General features: G+C 33.3%; 2 protein-coding genes across 3 annotated transcripts; both read right to left on the bottom strand.

Annotated features, from left to right (window-relative positions):
• Window positions 1–64: 64 nt before the first annotated feature.
• LOC138315380 (uncharacterized) lies at window positions 65–9600 on the bottom strand. Of its 2 annotated transcripts, none has more exons than XM_069256365.1 (3): window positions 9518–9600; window positions 5823–5961; window positions 65–4901 (listed from the first exon to the last, which is right to left on the bottom strand). In XM_069256365.1, the coding sequence occupies exon 3, from the start codon at window positions 4869–4871 to the stop codon at window positions 2826–2828; it is 2046 nt and encodes a 681-aa protein (XP_069112466.1). In that variant the 5' UTR covers window positions 4872–4901; window positions 5823–5961; window positions 9518–9600; the 3' UTR covers window positions 65–2825. The 2 variants fall into 2 exon arrangements, with proteins under 2 accessions (XP_069112466.1, XP_069112465.1); XM_069256364.1 differs by lacking the exon at window positions 9518–9600 and adding an exon at window positions 6301–7900.
• LOC138316631 (sushi, von Willebrand factor type A, EGF and pentraxin domain-containing protein 1-like) lies at window positions 8311–17044 on the bottom strand. Its single transcript, XM_069258305.1, has 8 exons — window positions 16799–17044; window positions 16368–16464; window positions 13552–13716; window positions 12809–12988; window positions 12299–12469; window positions 10861–11031; window positions 9927–10106; window positions 8311–9600 (listed from the first exon to the last, which is right to left on the bottom strand). The coding sequence occupies exons 1-8, from the start codon at window positions 17042–17044 to the stop codon at window positions 9554–9556; spliced, it is 1257 nt and encodes a 418-aa protein (XP_069114406.1). The 3' UTR covers window positions 8311–9553.
• Between the last annotated feature and the right edge of the window lie 1000 nt (window positions 17045–18044).

The following is an 18044-nucleotide window of genomic DNA, read 5'->3' as shown; positions in this document are numbered from 1 at the left end:
TCCAATGTGTTTATAGACAACAAAGTACCTTGTAGTGTATATACTTTAATTACAGAAAGCATGGGCTTATTTTATTGATAAAGGGATAATGTATTGATTAGTGATCTATTATGTTTTAATTTATACAAATATGCATTATTTCAAGATATAGAGAATCTTACATGCGTGGCTATGGAATTTATCAAACGAGTTCAATAATTTGATATGCCTCGAGTCTTTAGGCGAGTGGCATATCAAATTATTTCACGAGTTTGATAAATTCTATTGATAGAAATATCAGTAAAACTTTTAATTTTCTCCCTATATAAAATAGTAGAAATCTGGCTACGATGTGACGTTTCCGTCTACTGAGACAATCATTCGACGTCATATATAGATTTAGACGTCAAAACTACACGTGACGTCATAATAGTGTTATTACACACGTGCGTTACGATATTTATGACATGGCCGTATGACATGGCTGGACGGGCCAGTTATTTGATAGATACGTTTTATGTAATGCTTTTATGATTATATTCGTTTTCCATCAAACGAGCATTGTCACATGTACATATTAAAACAAAAATTAAAGTTGTTTCTAACACGTGGTAATAAATGACATATTAGAAATAATGTAGCTGTTTCAAATGATTAAAACCAATTCTAAACACTTATATCGTTGTCAAATGATGTTCAGTGTCCTTGATATTAGACATACGTACTTGCAAATAGCAATTATTACATAAAACAGCTAACGTAACAATCATGCCTCTGTTATTTATGTTCCTGACTTTGAAACTCAATATATATAATAGTAGGATACCAGAAATTAGAAAGTATGCTACAGATACACCGACAATACGTACGGAAACAAAACATATTTACTTTAGTTAATTAAGATTCTATTAAGATAATTTAGTTTTCCAATAGAACCACACTTCTTATAAAAGTTGTGATGTAGTAGGATGATTACACATCTATGATTCGTCCATGAGTACAAATGATGCCTTACCTAACTTTGAGTAATTACCTTTCGCTAATTAGATTAATATTATTCATTGTCAGATTTTCTTGGTAATTAATATTTACAATATCCAAACATCCGCAAAACACGCGGAATTCAGTACCATACAAATGTCAGTTGGTTTGCAGTAATGAAGATCTCGTCTTTAAAGTATTTAGTTGTGGAAATTGTCGCTGTAGAATTGATTAATAGAATATTGCATATTGCTCTGGTGAAAAGTCTAAATTTTCTGATAACTAAACTTTTTTTCTAACATAGATATTTGAAAATAGGAATCCCTACCAAAGTTAAAGATGTAATAACCATATTAATGATATGGTGGTGTGCTTGATTTTTGAGCTATTATGAATCAAAGATGGCTGTTTGACGTAAATTGTGATTTTACCAGATTGTCACTGTTTTGGGCAAACACACGACAAACTAAAGCAATATTTTGCAAATCAGTTGTCCGATAAACATGAATATTCCCAAAATTAACAAAACAATTAAGAATCATAATAATACATCGTCAACCCATTATTTTGGCTGCATATATTACCCCTACCTCCTATATTTTGAAGATTAAATTACCTCATTTTTTACAATTTTGACAGGTTCAACGCTTCACAGAAAAAGTTCTGATGACTATTTATCAATTTTTACAGTTCAAAAGAAAAAAAAGTTTCTGTTTCTTAAACTATCATAAAAATAGGGGGTAAGTGTGCTTGATTTTTTTTGTCCCGATACAAAAATTGTTATGTTTCAGGATTTTTGCTAAAAATAAAATTCACTTTATCCTCATTTTAATGTGAAAAAAAAAGAAATGCACCTTTTCAAAATGGCTGCCAAATTGGTCATTTCTTAAAATTTGTGTAAAAAAATGACAAGAAATAGTCTAATGTTTTGACATATTTCCTTTATGGCAAGTTGCTGCAAATCGAGACAGTTTTGAAAAACACAAAAACTCTTAGATTTATGTTGAAACGAGACTTTAAAGAAACCGAAACCTCGCCAGAGCAGATCCTTAAACATATGCATGTATAATTTTTTTTGTATTTTTTTTTATTTTGAAGAGATTTTACATGGGTACAAAAAGCATTTACACATGATATTCAATATTCATTATTTAAATCGTAATATTCATTTATAAACTTTGAACTTCTCTAATACTGTAAACCAAGTTATTTATAAGGGTTGCTAGATATAATGCACTCTCAAGGTGTTCATTGAAAAAACAATGCATGTATAATTATGCAATTGTCTACAAGAGTCTTATGTTTATCCTATTGTATGACCACGCTCAACCAATCCACAATGACTCTTGTATATATACATTCGTATACTTTTGTCAACACATTTCCCCGATACCTAGATATGTTATTGTGTACATGTTCCCTATATGTCTACATTGTTATTTACACAATTCGACTCTGAATCCCACATAATTGAGTAATCATTTACTTTCCATAGTCTGATGGTTTTTATACGCGTGTTCCGCCTTCAAGTCACATTTTAAATATCATCCTTTAATATATGAACATGCCTGGTTAAAGGACGGACGTAAAACAAAAGGGAATACAATCACTGATGGTCTGTAGTATCCCATACACATATATCTATGTAACTGTATCAGATGTTACCTTGATGTTAATATTATTGTTAAATATGTTCCCTGTATGTTTATTTCAACATATACCTTTAATGTACATGTGATTCACTTTGAATTATATACATAATCACCCATTACAAAAAATATGTTCTTGACAATATAACTGTTTTCATTTTGAAAACAGGAAAACAGGAAACCTCCGAATTTGTTACTCAATATTAACTTCGTCTGTTAATTTTCTTGTAAAATATGTGTTATCCTTTCATCGGACGGGTTATTGTATTGCCCTGGTCGTTCACCACCCAGGGATTCCTCGTACTCCTTACGAGCCCTAACTTTGTCCCCGACCATTTCGTAACAGATCCCCAGGAGATTGTGTACAATCCACCATCTACGCCTTCCCTGGTACTCGTCATACTTCATGGCCCGCAGGTCAATAAGTGCTGTATCACGTCTTCTGGTGTCACCAAGGTCATGGTAACACAGAAACATGAGGAATACGGCGTAGGGCAGTGGAGGGATAGACAATTGTGCTCCGAGACGTATTTTTGCCAACTCTGGCTGCAACTTGGATGGACAGAACTGCCAAGAGGTTTCATTCAATTGAAATCCTGATCCAAATGCCTGTTGACACTTGAGCAGAAGATCATATCCACGACTACAGTAATTATCTTCATATGTATCTTCCTCCATTTCATTAACACGTGCATGAACATAAATGATCTTAGACGAGATTACGCCTCGGCACATTTCCAGTGTTTTAGTGTAGTTGCCAGTCTGATAGTGGTATGTTGCTAGAGTCAAAAGTCCGGGACATGTGCAAGCTGATGCCAGTGGTGTCATCAACATTTTACATTTTCTAAGGGATTTGTATTTTTGTTTGTTTCCAACGAGAGATGAATTTTGATTAAATGCTTCTGTTTCGTTAAGAAACAACGCACGTAGTGAAGTAATATAAGCTACGAATTCGTCCGTGTCAGTATTTGATTTATACAGGAGTGCTAATGCTTGGTAAAGGTAACTTCGCCCGATACAAAATGAGAATGTTTTCATAAATATCAGCACATCGCGTTCTCTTTCTAACCGAGCCGGTGTAGGCAGCACTAGTTCCCATTCCCCATGCTTCACTCTTTTCATATACTGTCCTATTGTAGGTTCGAAGAATGATCCAACAGATAAACATCCCCATGATATACCACGAAGTTCGTCTAGAAACCAAATAAGATTTTGATGATATGATAAATTAATTTTCCCCGAAAACATATTGTGGTTACGGATGAAATAATTTGGGCAGTACGCTGTCTTCACCCACGTCAACAAGATGTTTAAACAGAACATAAAACAAAGGAAAATATTTCTCTCTTGCCATAAGAACTGAGATGTATTCTCTAGCGCATAAAACAGAACTGTTTTTAGTATGTATGACGTAATGATGTCTGCTTCCCCGTATATGCTTTTCAACTTGTCGGATATTTGTTTAAGGAAGTACTTGAGGAGGCAATACACCAGAAACTGGACATGATTGAATGAATGTACGAGTTTGCGTTCGGCAATGACAAATGAAATCCTCCATTGTAGGAATGTATCGTTTGATGTTTTATCTCCCACCGGAACAAGGTAACAACCACCTTGCACTATCTGATGTCTTAGACGTTTATCGGGCCAGTCAAGTAATCGAGGTCTATTTAGCCATTCGTTGGCTTCTTTTGGCCAACAATTACAGTGGAACGCGCTTACAAAATCCACATCAAAACCACAATGATTTGATTCATTTAATGCACACCCTGCTGGTCCGTGACTCGCTATCTCATACTGGAATATCTGGGTAGCGATATCAACAAAAGTCCGAATATACATTTCACTTGATATGAAATATGAATTCCCAACAGGTACAATTGAATGTATTGACGATGATCTGACAAACTCTGCTGCCATTTTGATTAATTCCAAAGTAACATATCCAGGTCGGCTGTTGGCATCTCTCATAACAAAAACAGTTTTATCAGCAATAGCAGGTGTGATGTTTTGATCAGGACATATAACTACAACCTCCTTATCACTATATAGGATATCTTTATCGGAACCTTTCATGTCTACTCCTTCTGATGAACTCCCGACTATAAATGATAGGAACGATTGCTTCTCGCCACTTTCTAATCGTTCCTCTACAAGTGTCATCTTCCTCCTTATAGCTACCTTCTCCTTGTTCCCCATCATCCTGTCCAACACATGATAAAGGATCCAGGAGTCTCCGCACAGTTCCCACTGATCCGCCATGTCTACGTTATACCATATAAGTCATGTACACTAAAAAGGAAACCGAAATATTTTTAGAATTCTGTGTTGTTTTGGTTCAAAGTATCTAATACAAATGTTAATTTTGAATTTATTAATCAGTTCAATTTTAACAAAATTACAGAAACCTAAATGACTTATTTAATTCAATTTCAAATTCAGAATTACTAAAATCTTATATGACAAGAGTTGATATAAAAAATAAGGATGAGGATAGATTTTAGGAGAAAAAACGTTTTTATATCAATCAAATTATTTTTATCTAAATGCATTGTTACTCTAACATACGTTGAACATTTGATTATTACAACTTATTTCTTATTTCCATCTAATATTTGTTTAAACTTGGAAATTTGAACTCATTCGATACCTTTGATATAGTATCGCCAAGTGAAGACGAAGTTCCACAGTACACCATGCGACACAACATTTTCGATCCTCCCATAGTTCAATACAAAAATGTTTATCGCTGTTGCCAATGTGACAATGTGCCGAAATCACCTAAACTTCATATAACTTAAAAAAAAGGTTCAAGGTGTAGGTCTATCTATGTTTTAACTTTCAGAATCAAAATAAAAATCGCACAGTATGTGTTTACAATGTATATATTATTATGGGAATTTGTTTTAGTGGAGATAATGTGACGTAGCCTCCGCTAAAGAATTTTTTGTGGGACAACAAATACGGAATTTGCATCATTCTTATGCATTGTGGTAAGATAAAAGAAGGGATTATCAGGGGATAATACGTCTGTTTGTATCAATCGGTATCAAAAGGGAGCGTAATAAACAGGTTTAGTATAAAGATGATTACCGGTAAATACCAAAGGACGAAAATCAAAGTCAATTGTTTAACTTTGTAAGTAGAATGACTATTCGGCCACGGCGTTCCCTACATACCTGTATTGTTGTACTGTATCGGTAGATAACTTACCAGTATTAGATCAGTCACCGTCCATGGTGTGACCAGGAGATGTATTTCTCCCTGACGAATCACAGTAGTATGATCTGTCCATCACTGTTGTTATAGTCGTACGTCACTTTTATTGTTTGTTGTATGATTTCACTCCGTCCTTGATAAATGTAAACAGTAAAACAATAACCTAATAAGCATAAAATATCACGTTCACTTAAGTCATATTTTCAAGAAAATGCATGTCAACTACATCGGATTGTTCGGGATAGATTCATCTCAGAAGAAATGTGTACCTTTTACTAGTTTTTGAAGGTTCTCGGTCCCGGTTTAAATGCCCGTCTTCCTGCAACTTTTTTCTGTAATTTGTATGTTTACCGAACGATTTTTACTTTTCTATCGTCGATGAATTTCGGTTTAACTCAACAATAATATTTTTTTTATAAATCTATGATCCTTCAAACCCTGAATTCAGTAAGAGGTATTAAAGTCAACTTACCGGTATTCATGTTACAGTCCATGGTTTACGACATGTTTGCCTTTCGGTTAAGCCATGTTTCATAATGGTCCAATGTTTTTTCTTGTCGTAGAAAAAACACACAATACATTTTCATTATATAGGTTTTTTATGACACTAAAATATTCCCTTCGGTGTTTTGTCTTTTATGGTTTCTTTGTTTATGGAGAATGAAAGCGAGACCAAATTAAAATGAAAGATTCTCTGAAATGTTGTCGATAGAGAATCCGGTGTACACTGAATGAAATATTTGAAAGTTGTTGATATCATACTTAAAGATTTCGTACACACTGGCCCCTGGTGAGTGTAGTCAAACTCACTCCGACGACTTGTGTGTTGATTTTATACTTCCTTATATCTGTAAGCCCCGGTACTTGTGCTGTAATCTTAAATGTTCTCGGAAGTAATCAATCAAGATGATGTAAAGGTTTTCATGTTGTTTTAATTTTTTCTCAGGCTAATAATATATTATATGATTGACCTTAATGTGTAAAATTAATGTTTCGTTTAACTTTGATGCAAGTAAACTTTAATGTACTATAATGCAAAGATAGCCAACAACGGATGAGGTTTCTGTTACATCAGTTCTAATTGGAGCCTCTTACTTAGCTAGGCAACTGGCTTAAATTCACATCGTATTGTAAGAGGAGGAGCAGGCATATATTGACCTCTGAACACTACCCCGGATGGTGTACCGACTCGGCTACATTGTCTAAAGAGATCGACTTGACCAGGCCTGTTTAAAGATAGACCAAAACTAATTTTAGGTTCATGACACGGTTGGTCAATTTTGAATTAATGTATATGATTATGTGGGCCATGTTCATCTCAGCCCAGGTTTATAATCAGGCAGGTTCTTTATGATTGACAGTTTACAGTTTAATTCCTTGTTAGCTAGCATTCAAACTTGTTCTCTCGCGATGTTGGTACCGACCATATGGATAAATGGCCAAAGGCCGTCCCAGTGTTCGCTGGAACACTCACATGACGAAGCACTTGATTAACATATTGTCAGGAAATACATCCTTAGAATTATATATCTAACTATATTCTCTGAAGCAGGTAATCTCTTTAAGACGGCCCTTGAGTATTAAAACGTTTTAAGATTCTATATAAGTCATGTGAACACGACCCTAGATGTCGGTGTTTCCTGATATTAAAGTGTAAGAGGGCCGTGAGTACGGAAATCAGTTCGGGAAGAAAATACTCAAGTAAAGATATAATGTAACTTATCTTTATCCTAGGATAAGATAGAAAATAGAAAATCCAACGTCGTTAAAATTGCAGATATCTCTGTCCGGGGTAAGTGAAAACATGGATATCCGCAATGTTTCCAGTGTGAGATTTTTTGATATCACCCAAGGGTGACAAGACAAGACAATAGAAATCTATGAATGGGCTCGAAAAGGGAAAAAGAATCATTTACATCTTTGGGGTGAGGCAGGAGAACTCAACCCTTAGAATAAGATTCTTAAGCTGTAAAACATTCGGCTAATCCTCGTGTTTGACAACTTAAGAATCTTACCTCTCGGATTCAGATGTATCTGTCTCACCCCAAAGAGGGATGAACGATTAATAGAAAAAGGACTATATTTAAACGGTTTTGATACAATATATGTTATTTTAATTGAATATTTCAAAATGATTTTGATTCTTGTTTGTCACAGTGCAACTAGTTTCAAAAAGTAAAAATTTGATAGAGTTAGTAAATAAATATTTGTCTTCTTTTTTATGAAATTGCGTAAACTTTGTAGTTTTAAACATTTTTTAATGGAAATAACAGGGGCAGAAAAATGATCCTCCCCTACATGTACCTAAGAATAGGACAGGGAAATTCTACTCTCGGAGGAGATTCACGAACATCGAACACTCGGCAAGCATGCATATATAGGATTTAAATGAATGATTATTTCATATGCTATTATATAAAATGATTTTTTTTTATTTTTGCGAGGCTTGGCGAGCTAAAAATATAACATCGAGACAAATGTCACATGAAATGAACTCAATTGAAGATACTTTTTTCCTTATAACTAAAACAATCTAAATTTCGAAGATTTTGTCACGACGTCCTCAAACCATGCCGTTACGTCATTGTTTACTGACGTCTTGTTATGACGACACAATGAAGTTTCAGCCAATGAAAAATCGTTCCAGGTTTATTACACTAGTGACAAAAATATCACATGGATACCAGTTGGATTGTATGATAAATGTGTAAACATATTCACCACCCTTTCCAATAAAATGGCACTAAAATATCAATAACAAATTAGGTATATCACATATTTTGGCAATTCTTATTTAGGATTGTTTGATAATACATAATGCTCGTCATATTTTTCACATCGCTTTTCGCCGCCGGTCCTTCTAAGGCCTTCTTCTTAAAAGAATACTAAAAGTTTAAAGTCAATCATTCAACATCAATGATATTCAATAAGAAAACTGAACTATGAATACTTTAGTAAGCATCATGCAATACACACATACAGGGCATTTTTCATCCCTACATACCTCTCAATTTACAGATTTTTCTCATGGATAATAAGGGTTCAAAAATTTTCTACAATATTTTTGTTAAATCTGATATGATACCATCCGACACCAGAAAATGGAATGCTACATTTGACAACATAGACAAAGTGAACTGGTGAAAAAAATCGTTAACAACAGCAAGCCCGTAAATAAATCACATCCATGTATAACTTAGATGATAACTATAATTGTAAAATGTATAGTAATAATTCTTGTAAGGCAATGCGATATCAATAGAAATTTTAATACATTTATGTACATTGTTATGTCTACAAATAAACAAAATACAAATAGAGGTTAAATTAATAAGGATATCTACACATAAAGAGGATGTTTTTACTTCTAAATTTATTTGAGAAAAATACTTAAAACTGAAAATATCCAAACGTGTAAAATGTTCACTGATTACTAGGGTGAGTATTTCATTATGATTGAATGTAAGATATGAAATGTTAAATTCAATCGACTTGTGTAAACACTGGCAGTGGACGTCGCAAGAAAATGCAACTTAATCGAATGACGTATTCCAGAAACGACAAACGGCCTCGATTACAGACAGTCTATAATATTTACACTATTTTTTATTTATTGTGCATGAAAAATTGTTAATACTAGTAATACCAGTTATCGTACTGTCGTCTGGTAGTGTTGATCAAGCCAATACCTTTTGTGTGTCACGAGATAAACAAACAAAAGCCTTTTACGTGTGGGCAGCCCCGTCTCCATCCATAGCAACAAGTGCGTTTTCTGAATATTAAAATTAACATTAAGTTGTTTATCACACAGTATACCCGTAGGCATAGAAGATTGACCCCCAAATTTGCACCCAAATTCTTTAAATTCATAAAATATATCAATGTACTAGAGAATTAAATGATAAAACATTTGTTATGCTATCAACAAAAAATGGAAACTAAATCGAAATAATGCATCACATGACACATTGAACTTTTACATAAAACAATCATCAGATACAATTCACCGGATAACAGCCATGTTGCATCATCAATATCAAAATAAAATTTTAGGTATCTCGAAATCTACTTAATGTATTGACATCATTTCATACTTACGGGCGGAATATATGCACGATATATCGAAGGTACTCCACACTCCATTGGGGCTACAGACTCTGTAGCCGGACCCTGATGCCTGCACATAGTTTGTGATACACGTGTAAAGAGTTAAACTATTAGCAGGGGCTCTAGTCGCTGTCGTCTGCGCATTCTGTGTTACAGGGTCGATGACACAGTCTGAAGACAAAATGAAAGTAAACAGTCTTTTGTTGATTATGTGTTTTGTTACATTTTAAAATCTATAGATAATCATGACGTTATTAGGGACGTAGTCAATACTTGCTATCTCTCAAGTCATATTGTTCTTCTATTGTCAGGAATTTGGCTGCTCTATGTTACTGCCCCATACAATTATTTATGTGAAACGCACACAAAACAAAAAGAACGCGGAAGAGGTTGATACTATAAAAGACCCTTCTATTTATTATGTGGAACCCGAAAGAAAGTATAGGGATATTATACCAGAGGGTCACAACATGAATTAATATCAGATGCTTGCCGAGTTTTTTTAAATTTTATTTTGTGATCCTGAGGGTAGAGTTTCCTTATCCTTCCTATCCACATTTAGAATGATATTTCTCTCTCATACCTCGCCATTATTATCACAGACATTCCACCATATTAATTGTTTTGGTCTAAAGGAAACTACGACTCCAAATCAATTCTCTAGATATGACATTCACGTAAATCCCATTGTTAGCATCCTTAACATTAGCCTGGTTTCTGCAATTGGCGTTAAAATGCCTTCTGTCTATGCAGTGACGTCACCGGGTTAGAAATTTGTATAGCCACGTAATACAACCTCAGTGGACATGAGTTAGAGTTTTACATGAGACAAGCCAGTAGATATTAGATAATACAATATATTTACACGGAAAGCATTTTTTTATTTCTAACAAGCTAAAATATAATTTTCGTATTATAACCTTACCTGGAATGCAAACCAAAGAAGGTGAGGTCCATGTTCCATTAGATTGACATGTGATGTCACCTGAACCAGAAGCAGTAGATGTGGGAATACACTCGTAGGTCCTGTTCGATCCTATTGTCGTGTTTCCGGTAGAAACGATTGCATTGGAGATGACTTGTGGATCTCCACAACCTAAAACCAAGATTTGCTTTTAGTCCTTTAATATGCCTTTGTGCCTTTCATCTATATTGATATTCTCTAAATGAATATGAAGTTTAATTAATAGTTCCATGATAACTGGTCCCAGTTTCACAAATATTCCTTTTTAAGGAGCTCTTGAACTAACTATACTCCAAAGGAAAATATTATAGAAGGTAAGAAACCAATTTCTTTAAAAGTCTTTTAAAGTCCGAAATGCTTAATGAATTTTAAGTAAAATAAAATCAGTGAAACTGGTCTCTGAAATTCTATGATTATCTCACTTTGAGCGGAAAGTTGGGTTAGAAGTGATCTTTTGTAAATATTATCTTTTCGGTACAATCTCGTTCATGTTTATGTTAAGGAGATATAATACAAAAATCTGAGTGTACTTTTAATGAACCGCGAAGCGGTTTATGATGAGAGTACAATCAGATTTTTGTGTTTTATCTCTATAACATACCGTATATTTGGAACTTGCCGTACCAGCAGAACTGTACCGGCCCGTTTTCAGAAGAGTACCACTTTGATTCAAGGTGGCGTACTCGAGCTTTTCATTTGTCCTTGAAATGTTTTCTTTGTTGTTAAAAAAGACAGAGAGTATTTATATCCGATAAATTTCACGGATTATTTATTTCAATTTATGCCGAATCTATTTAGTTATTACTTTTATACCCATTTTATTGTTTACACATAAAATACTTTGCTTTTATATTCGAAGCGTATATTTCATATGGCTGCCGCCATCATGAAAAAAATCCAAACGCGTTCCATTAGGCGGTGCTGTATCACTTTAACACAACTGGTACGGATCCGCAGTTGAAACCAATGCACATAGTGTACATTTAAATCACCTATCTACATATATGATATCAGAGTGATAGAAATATTTTGTAATACTGTAACAGTAATGCATAATATTACATTTCTCTAAGAAAATAATATCTTAATGTGAAAACCGTGCAATATCTTAAAATACAGTACACATGTATTTATTTCAATACCCTCTCTAAAGCCTTAAACAATGGATTGTTAAATGTTCCTATTATATATATATATATATCTAGTTTTTATATTATCTTTCTAGTTACTATACAAAGTACAGTGTAAAAACAAAACTATATTGTTATTTTTGTTTCAACATTCACAATGCAATACACATAAAAATCATTCGAAGTGCTTTATAGACTTTGTAACTGTTATTTGATTTTTATTTCGAAATGCCCATCAATAAGAATTACAACAGCATACATCTGATTACCTGGAACACACACTAACGATGAAGCAGACCACATTCCATCTTGTTGACAAGTAATGTTACCGGAACCGGAAGCAATAGACGTTGGAATGCACTCGTATGTCCTTGTTGACCCCAGAGTTGTGTTCCCATTAGAAACTGTTGCATTAGAAAGACTAGAAGGGGTGCCACAGTCTGAAAATAGTGTAGGTTATTATAAAAAATACTGGTATAAGATAAGAGGGTTCCTATAATCCTAAATGTGTTTTGATTTCCATAGAATATTTGTATTGTTGGAATTATTGACAGTCAACATAATATTTTTTACAGTAAAAAAAAAATATGCTTATCACATGTAGTCTCAAGCACAGGACCAACTTCACCAGAAACGTTTTACCCGTAAAGAGAAAGCACAAATAGTGAGTATTAACATTAAGTGTGATATAAGAAGAAGAAGAAGAAGAAGAAGAAGAGGAAGAAGAAAGATCAAAGTCAAAGGTAGAAATTTCGAATAAACAATTAAAACGTGACTACCTGGAACACACACCAACGATGAAGCAGACCAATTTCCATCCTGTTGACATGTAATGTCACCGGAACCGGAAGGGATAGTTTCAGCAATGCACTGGTATGACCTAGTAGATCCCATTGTTGTGTGACCAACGGAAATGACTGCATGCGTAACACCTGGTGGATCTCCACAATCTGATAAACCTAGATAAAATTGAGCAAATAAACTATTGGAAATTTATATTTGGCGGGACACCAAGAGTACATTACTGATATACATGAATTTGTGTTTTGTAAATTGATGCATAAACACTCGACGTATATTGTGAAATGTATTTGATATGAAAATAAACACATCGCCACCTGGTGGTGATATATTACAAAACTTACAACTTTGTCGTGAATTTAAATTCAATATGTTTAGAGAGGCAACATTCGTAGAAATTTTTGCTCTGATACATAGCTGTATGGTTCAGCTAATGAAGGTTGTATAGACAAATTCTCAGAATTCATATAACTAAATAACAGTTAAAAATATCCACTTCACAATAGAACATAAACAGTACCGAAGCTTAGATAATTTTTGATGTTCAAAAGACATCAGAGCATTTGTAGTATTCACCTCCATTTACGGAATGCATCCGAATATCAAACCATTTTGATGCTGACTCAAATATTGGAACATTTGCGGTCCTCACTCAAGCATTAGAACATTAGCTTTGCATACTCAGATATCAAAACATTGGCGGTGTTAATCACTGAATTACCTGTACAATTGTTTTCTGTTTCTGACCAGTTTCCGTTTGATAAACATGTAACAGTCCTGAATCCCTGGTAACCGGAATCACAGTGGAGTTGTCGGGGGGAACCAACCAGACCCATTGTCGGGGAAATGTCAACATTTACAGGAACGCCAGGAGTTGGTCCACAGACTGAAATTAAGGTAATGATAACATCTATTAATATACTTATTTTCTTTCGAACAAAAATAGCGGATTATTTGTAACACTACATATAACTCTGATATGTTCTGAAATAAAAAGTAATTTCGTGGGCAATGCAGCTTTATTTGCCTTTAAAAGAAACGAAAAAATATTTCTACAAAGATAACTGAATTCACAAAAGCTAATAAACGCCTTTCTACTTCGAATCATTGAACAGTTGTTTATTCCGTCAAGGGCTTGTCGGGAATGAACAATGATTTTTTTTTGTTGATTATTGAGTTTCGAGTTAAGTTATTTTTTAAAGACCAAAACTTGAACGAAAGTTGCCCTCTTCATTAATTGTTAAGTATGTAACCTCTGAGAAGTCAAAAAATTTTTGTATTGAACTTTTTTTCTCATATAGATTTTTGGAAGTTCATACCATAAAAGAAAATGGAAGAAAAAACTGATGTCCGTGCGCTCGTTTTTGAGCTATTGTCACTCAAAAATACCTAGTTGAAAAAATATTGGATTTTTTTGGGGGGATTTTTGCCTTTTTGACCATATACACAAGTGATTAAAGCCATAATTTCCTAATGAGTTGTTTGATATGTATGGATGTTTGTAGAATTTATTTTATATTGATTAATAAAACTCAATTTTTTTCTCAGAATAACAACATATGGTACCCCTAACCCTTAATTTTGGGTTACATAATATACCATTTTCAGCCATTTTTGCCAAATTTAACCCTTTATAGAAAAAGTTCTGGTATTTAACTTTTGTTAATATTTTTCATATCAATAGGGAATGGGTTGTTCTTTCTAAATTAGGCAGAAAAAATGGGGGTCCGTGTGCTTACTTTTTTGCCCCATTTGAATATTAGTTATTTTTAAGTATTTTAGAGTAAAAATAAAAGTGCTCAAATAACCATTAAATGTAAAAAATAAAGTGACAAAAGTGTATCATTTCACACAGTAATGCTCAATATTTTAATTAGCTAAGTACCACAAACCTAGTAAAGATTTCCAGCAAACAATAGCACGATACAGCTAAAAATGCTGGCGCAGTGATGATTTAAGTAAAGTAAAAACAATTTCAGTAAAAAAAATGGTAAAACTACGGCTTTACTGAAAGCGGAAAAAGGCGCAATTTCAAAATGGCCGCCAATGGGTCATTTCTTAAAACCCCTGTATAAAAAATCTACTGAAAACAAAATGTAATTTTTTTGACAAAATTTGCATCAGGTAACTTGCTACAGATATTGATAAAATGTATTTGAAAATCTCAAAACTTCTTTGATCTTTGTCGAAACTAGACTTCAACGGGACTGAAACCTCAGAAGAATCCTTAAATGATTTATGAATCTGTTGTATTGATATTGTATGCGTTTCCTTTTTGCACTTTTCAATATTTTTTCGTCACGGATATTTGTCAAAAGAATTTGCCAAAAAAGTGTTCTAAATAGGAAAAACCTAACAATATATCTGAGTTTATAAAATGATATACATGCCTCATTAGTCTAACATTAGATTCACAGTGGAATAGAGGAAATAACTGATCGATAAACGGATTGGAATTATCAACGCGGCCTTTTTTCATTTTTTTATTTAATTTTTCAACATATTATATATTATCTATACATAAACATCACATTCATACACACATGGTTCTTTTACTCACTTTTCACACCCCATATTAATGTAATATATCCATATCAATATACATGCACAAAACGTTAAAAGAACATTGTATCACCATAATTTAGCATTAATGTATATATTTGTTAAATAATAACAAAATTAGATAACACAAACTCATATGCATGGCCGAAAAAAGTCATACATAAGGATAAATACATAGATTATATTATAAAAAATAATAAATACACAATGAACATTTAATAACTAAACCCATCAAATAACCAGTGAAAGATGAAACACTCAACTTCATTACAAATATAAAGTTATATATTTTTATCGTTATAACTTTTTGAATGTAACGGGTTCTGCAAGGGCGACACACATGTACTATAAACATAAATAATTTGTTGTAATCAAATTTGAGCACAAAATTGATGTTTCATAGGTTTTTACAGTGAATAATTACCGCATTTCTAATGATTGCTATTCTAACGACATATAGATAAAATGCAACAAGCGCAACATACTTTTTCGCAAAACGTTTAGCACAAAAATGCGAAAATACATGTACCACTAACATACATACGTTTACAGTATCTGGTGGTCGCTTTAGAAATACGACATGGAGTGTTCAATTAACAATTCTTTGAAATACCAAATATTGAGACATTTTCCCTCATTTTTGCTGGAAATCAACACAGGATAAGTTGTTAAATAAAGAATAAAAATAAGCTCCATATCAACGCTTTATATTCCTACTACAGTATTCCTACTATAGTTTAAGATTAGCCTCTACAATCTGTTCATGATTCATTTAATTGTATTCATTCTGATTGCAACCAAATCGTAAACATAACTTGTAAGACACTTGATACCCTTTTAACTAACATTGTTTGAATTGAATTATATAACTGTATATTGTAACTCTTTTGTAACTCTATATTGTAACTCTGGTATCTGTTACGACAAATAGATCGGACGGCAGACGGACACGTGTAATGTTATTTAGACAGTTACCTGTTACAAGACAAACTGTTGACCCGGACGACAGACGGAAACATGTTTGGTAATCTGGACAGCTATGGTCACGGCAACTTCCCATTAAAGGTTCGTTCTGCAACACGTTCATAACTTATATACAGAAGCAATCGTTAAAAATGATTAATGAAAAGTTTCATATCTAGAGCAATTATAATTCCATAATTACATTTTATTTCATTTCAAAATTTTGAAAATAGAGTTATCTTTCAGTACATTATTACTTTTTCATTTAATCTAATTCTATTAATTCACTTATTTTCGTGAAAATTCTATCAATCACAAATCAGTGATAAAGCGTTGAAAGCAAAATTGGAGAGAATTACAGATCACCTTTTAAGGCACTATGCAGCACAAAAAAGTTCAAATAAAATAGTTAAAGAAATGAATTAACTGGGAAAATGACTTACTGGGAGTATTGTTTTTCTATCTCCATATATATAACCAGAGCTCTCTGTATATTGCCCGGGTTCAGTAGTAGCATCCTCTTCTATGAACCGACATCCAAGATCTTCTGTTTTGTATGTGAACGATTTGCATCCAGCTTGTCTACCACAAAACCGAGCACAGCTGTACAAACCCCAGCCATAGGCAGAATAGTACCCCGTACTGGACAAACGAAAGTTGCGTACAAATCGGGGTACCTCTAGTTCCATTCCGCTTACAAACGACGCACAATACAACATAAGTAATGATGTTTTAGCTGCCATCGTTTTTATAGAAGGTATTGTATGATTAATTTACCTGCATGGTTCTCCTGCTAGTGTGTGTATCCTCAAGATGTACAACATAAGTAGTAATGTTTTAGCTGCCATCTTTTCTTATAGGGGATATTTGTATGATTAATTTACTTGCGTAGTTCTCTTACAAATGAGTACAATGGACCAGTATCTAGGGCAAGATCCGATTATGAAAGTTAACGGGAATTTACGATACAAAGGTACAAAAGTATTATCTACGATCAATTAAAATGTGCTTAATGAACATGTAATGAATCACTATTTATTGCCGTTTTTACGGAGCCCCTTAACGGACATGTCTCTCATTTATTTTATCTCATCGAAATAAAAGATCGAGATTCTTTCTAAGTAGATATGTTTTCGTTGCATCGACCTTTTGTTTCGAAATTAATTTTTCTTTTTTTTTGTAATAATGTTTCGTTTCATCATAAATATATTTTTCGTTTTTTTTATCAAAAATTATCGAAACAGTATTAAGAGATTGATAATAACTATTTTGATTCCATATCCCTTATCAACTATGGGTCTAAATATCAGTATGAGGGCTTAATATGACTTAAGGTCAGATTAAGTCAAATTAGCAATGTAATTTTCCATCGTATTTTCTTTTTTCTGAAGTAAACGTTACATTAACACCATTGTTTTTATTGTTTACCACGAATAAATATATCACACAATCTTTAAAGTGATAGCGGAAAACAGACAAAACGTCAGATGACGTTTGACTGTCAAGTCAGAACGCTGAAATATCAACATCTAGGATGACGTCAAAAGCATCACAAGGAATGAAAAATAACTTCTTCTTGCCAATCTTTAACGACTGTTATTGAATTAAATTTCTTTCTTTGGTATTATGTACTTAGTCATTTGTACTATACTTTTTAGTTTGATTTTTTGCATTTAACAACTTTGTACG

Source organism: Argopecten irradians, chromosome 2, assembly GCF_041381155.1.
Source record: "Argopecten irradians isolate NY chromosome 2, Ai_NY, whole genome shotgun sequence".
NCBI classification, from domain to species: Eukaryota; Metazoa; Mollusca; class Bivalvia; order Pectinida; family Pectinidae; genus Argopecten; species Argopecten irradians.
This window is presented reverse-complemented; position numbering and strand designations above follow the sequence as displayed.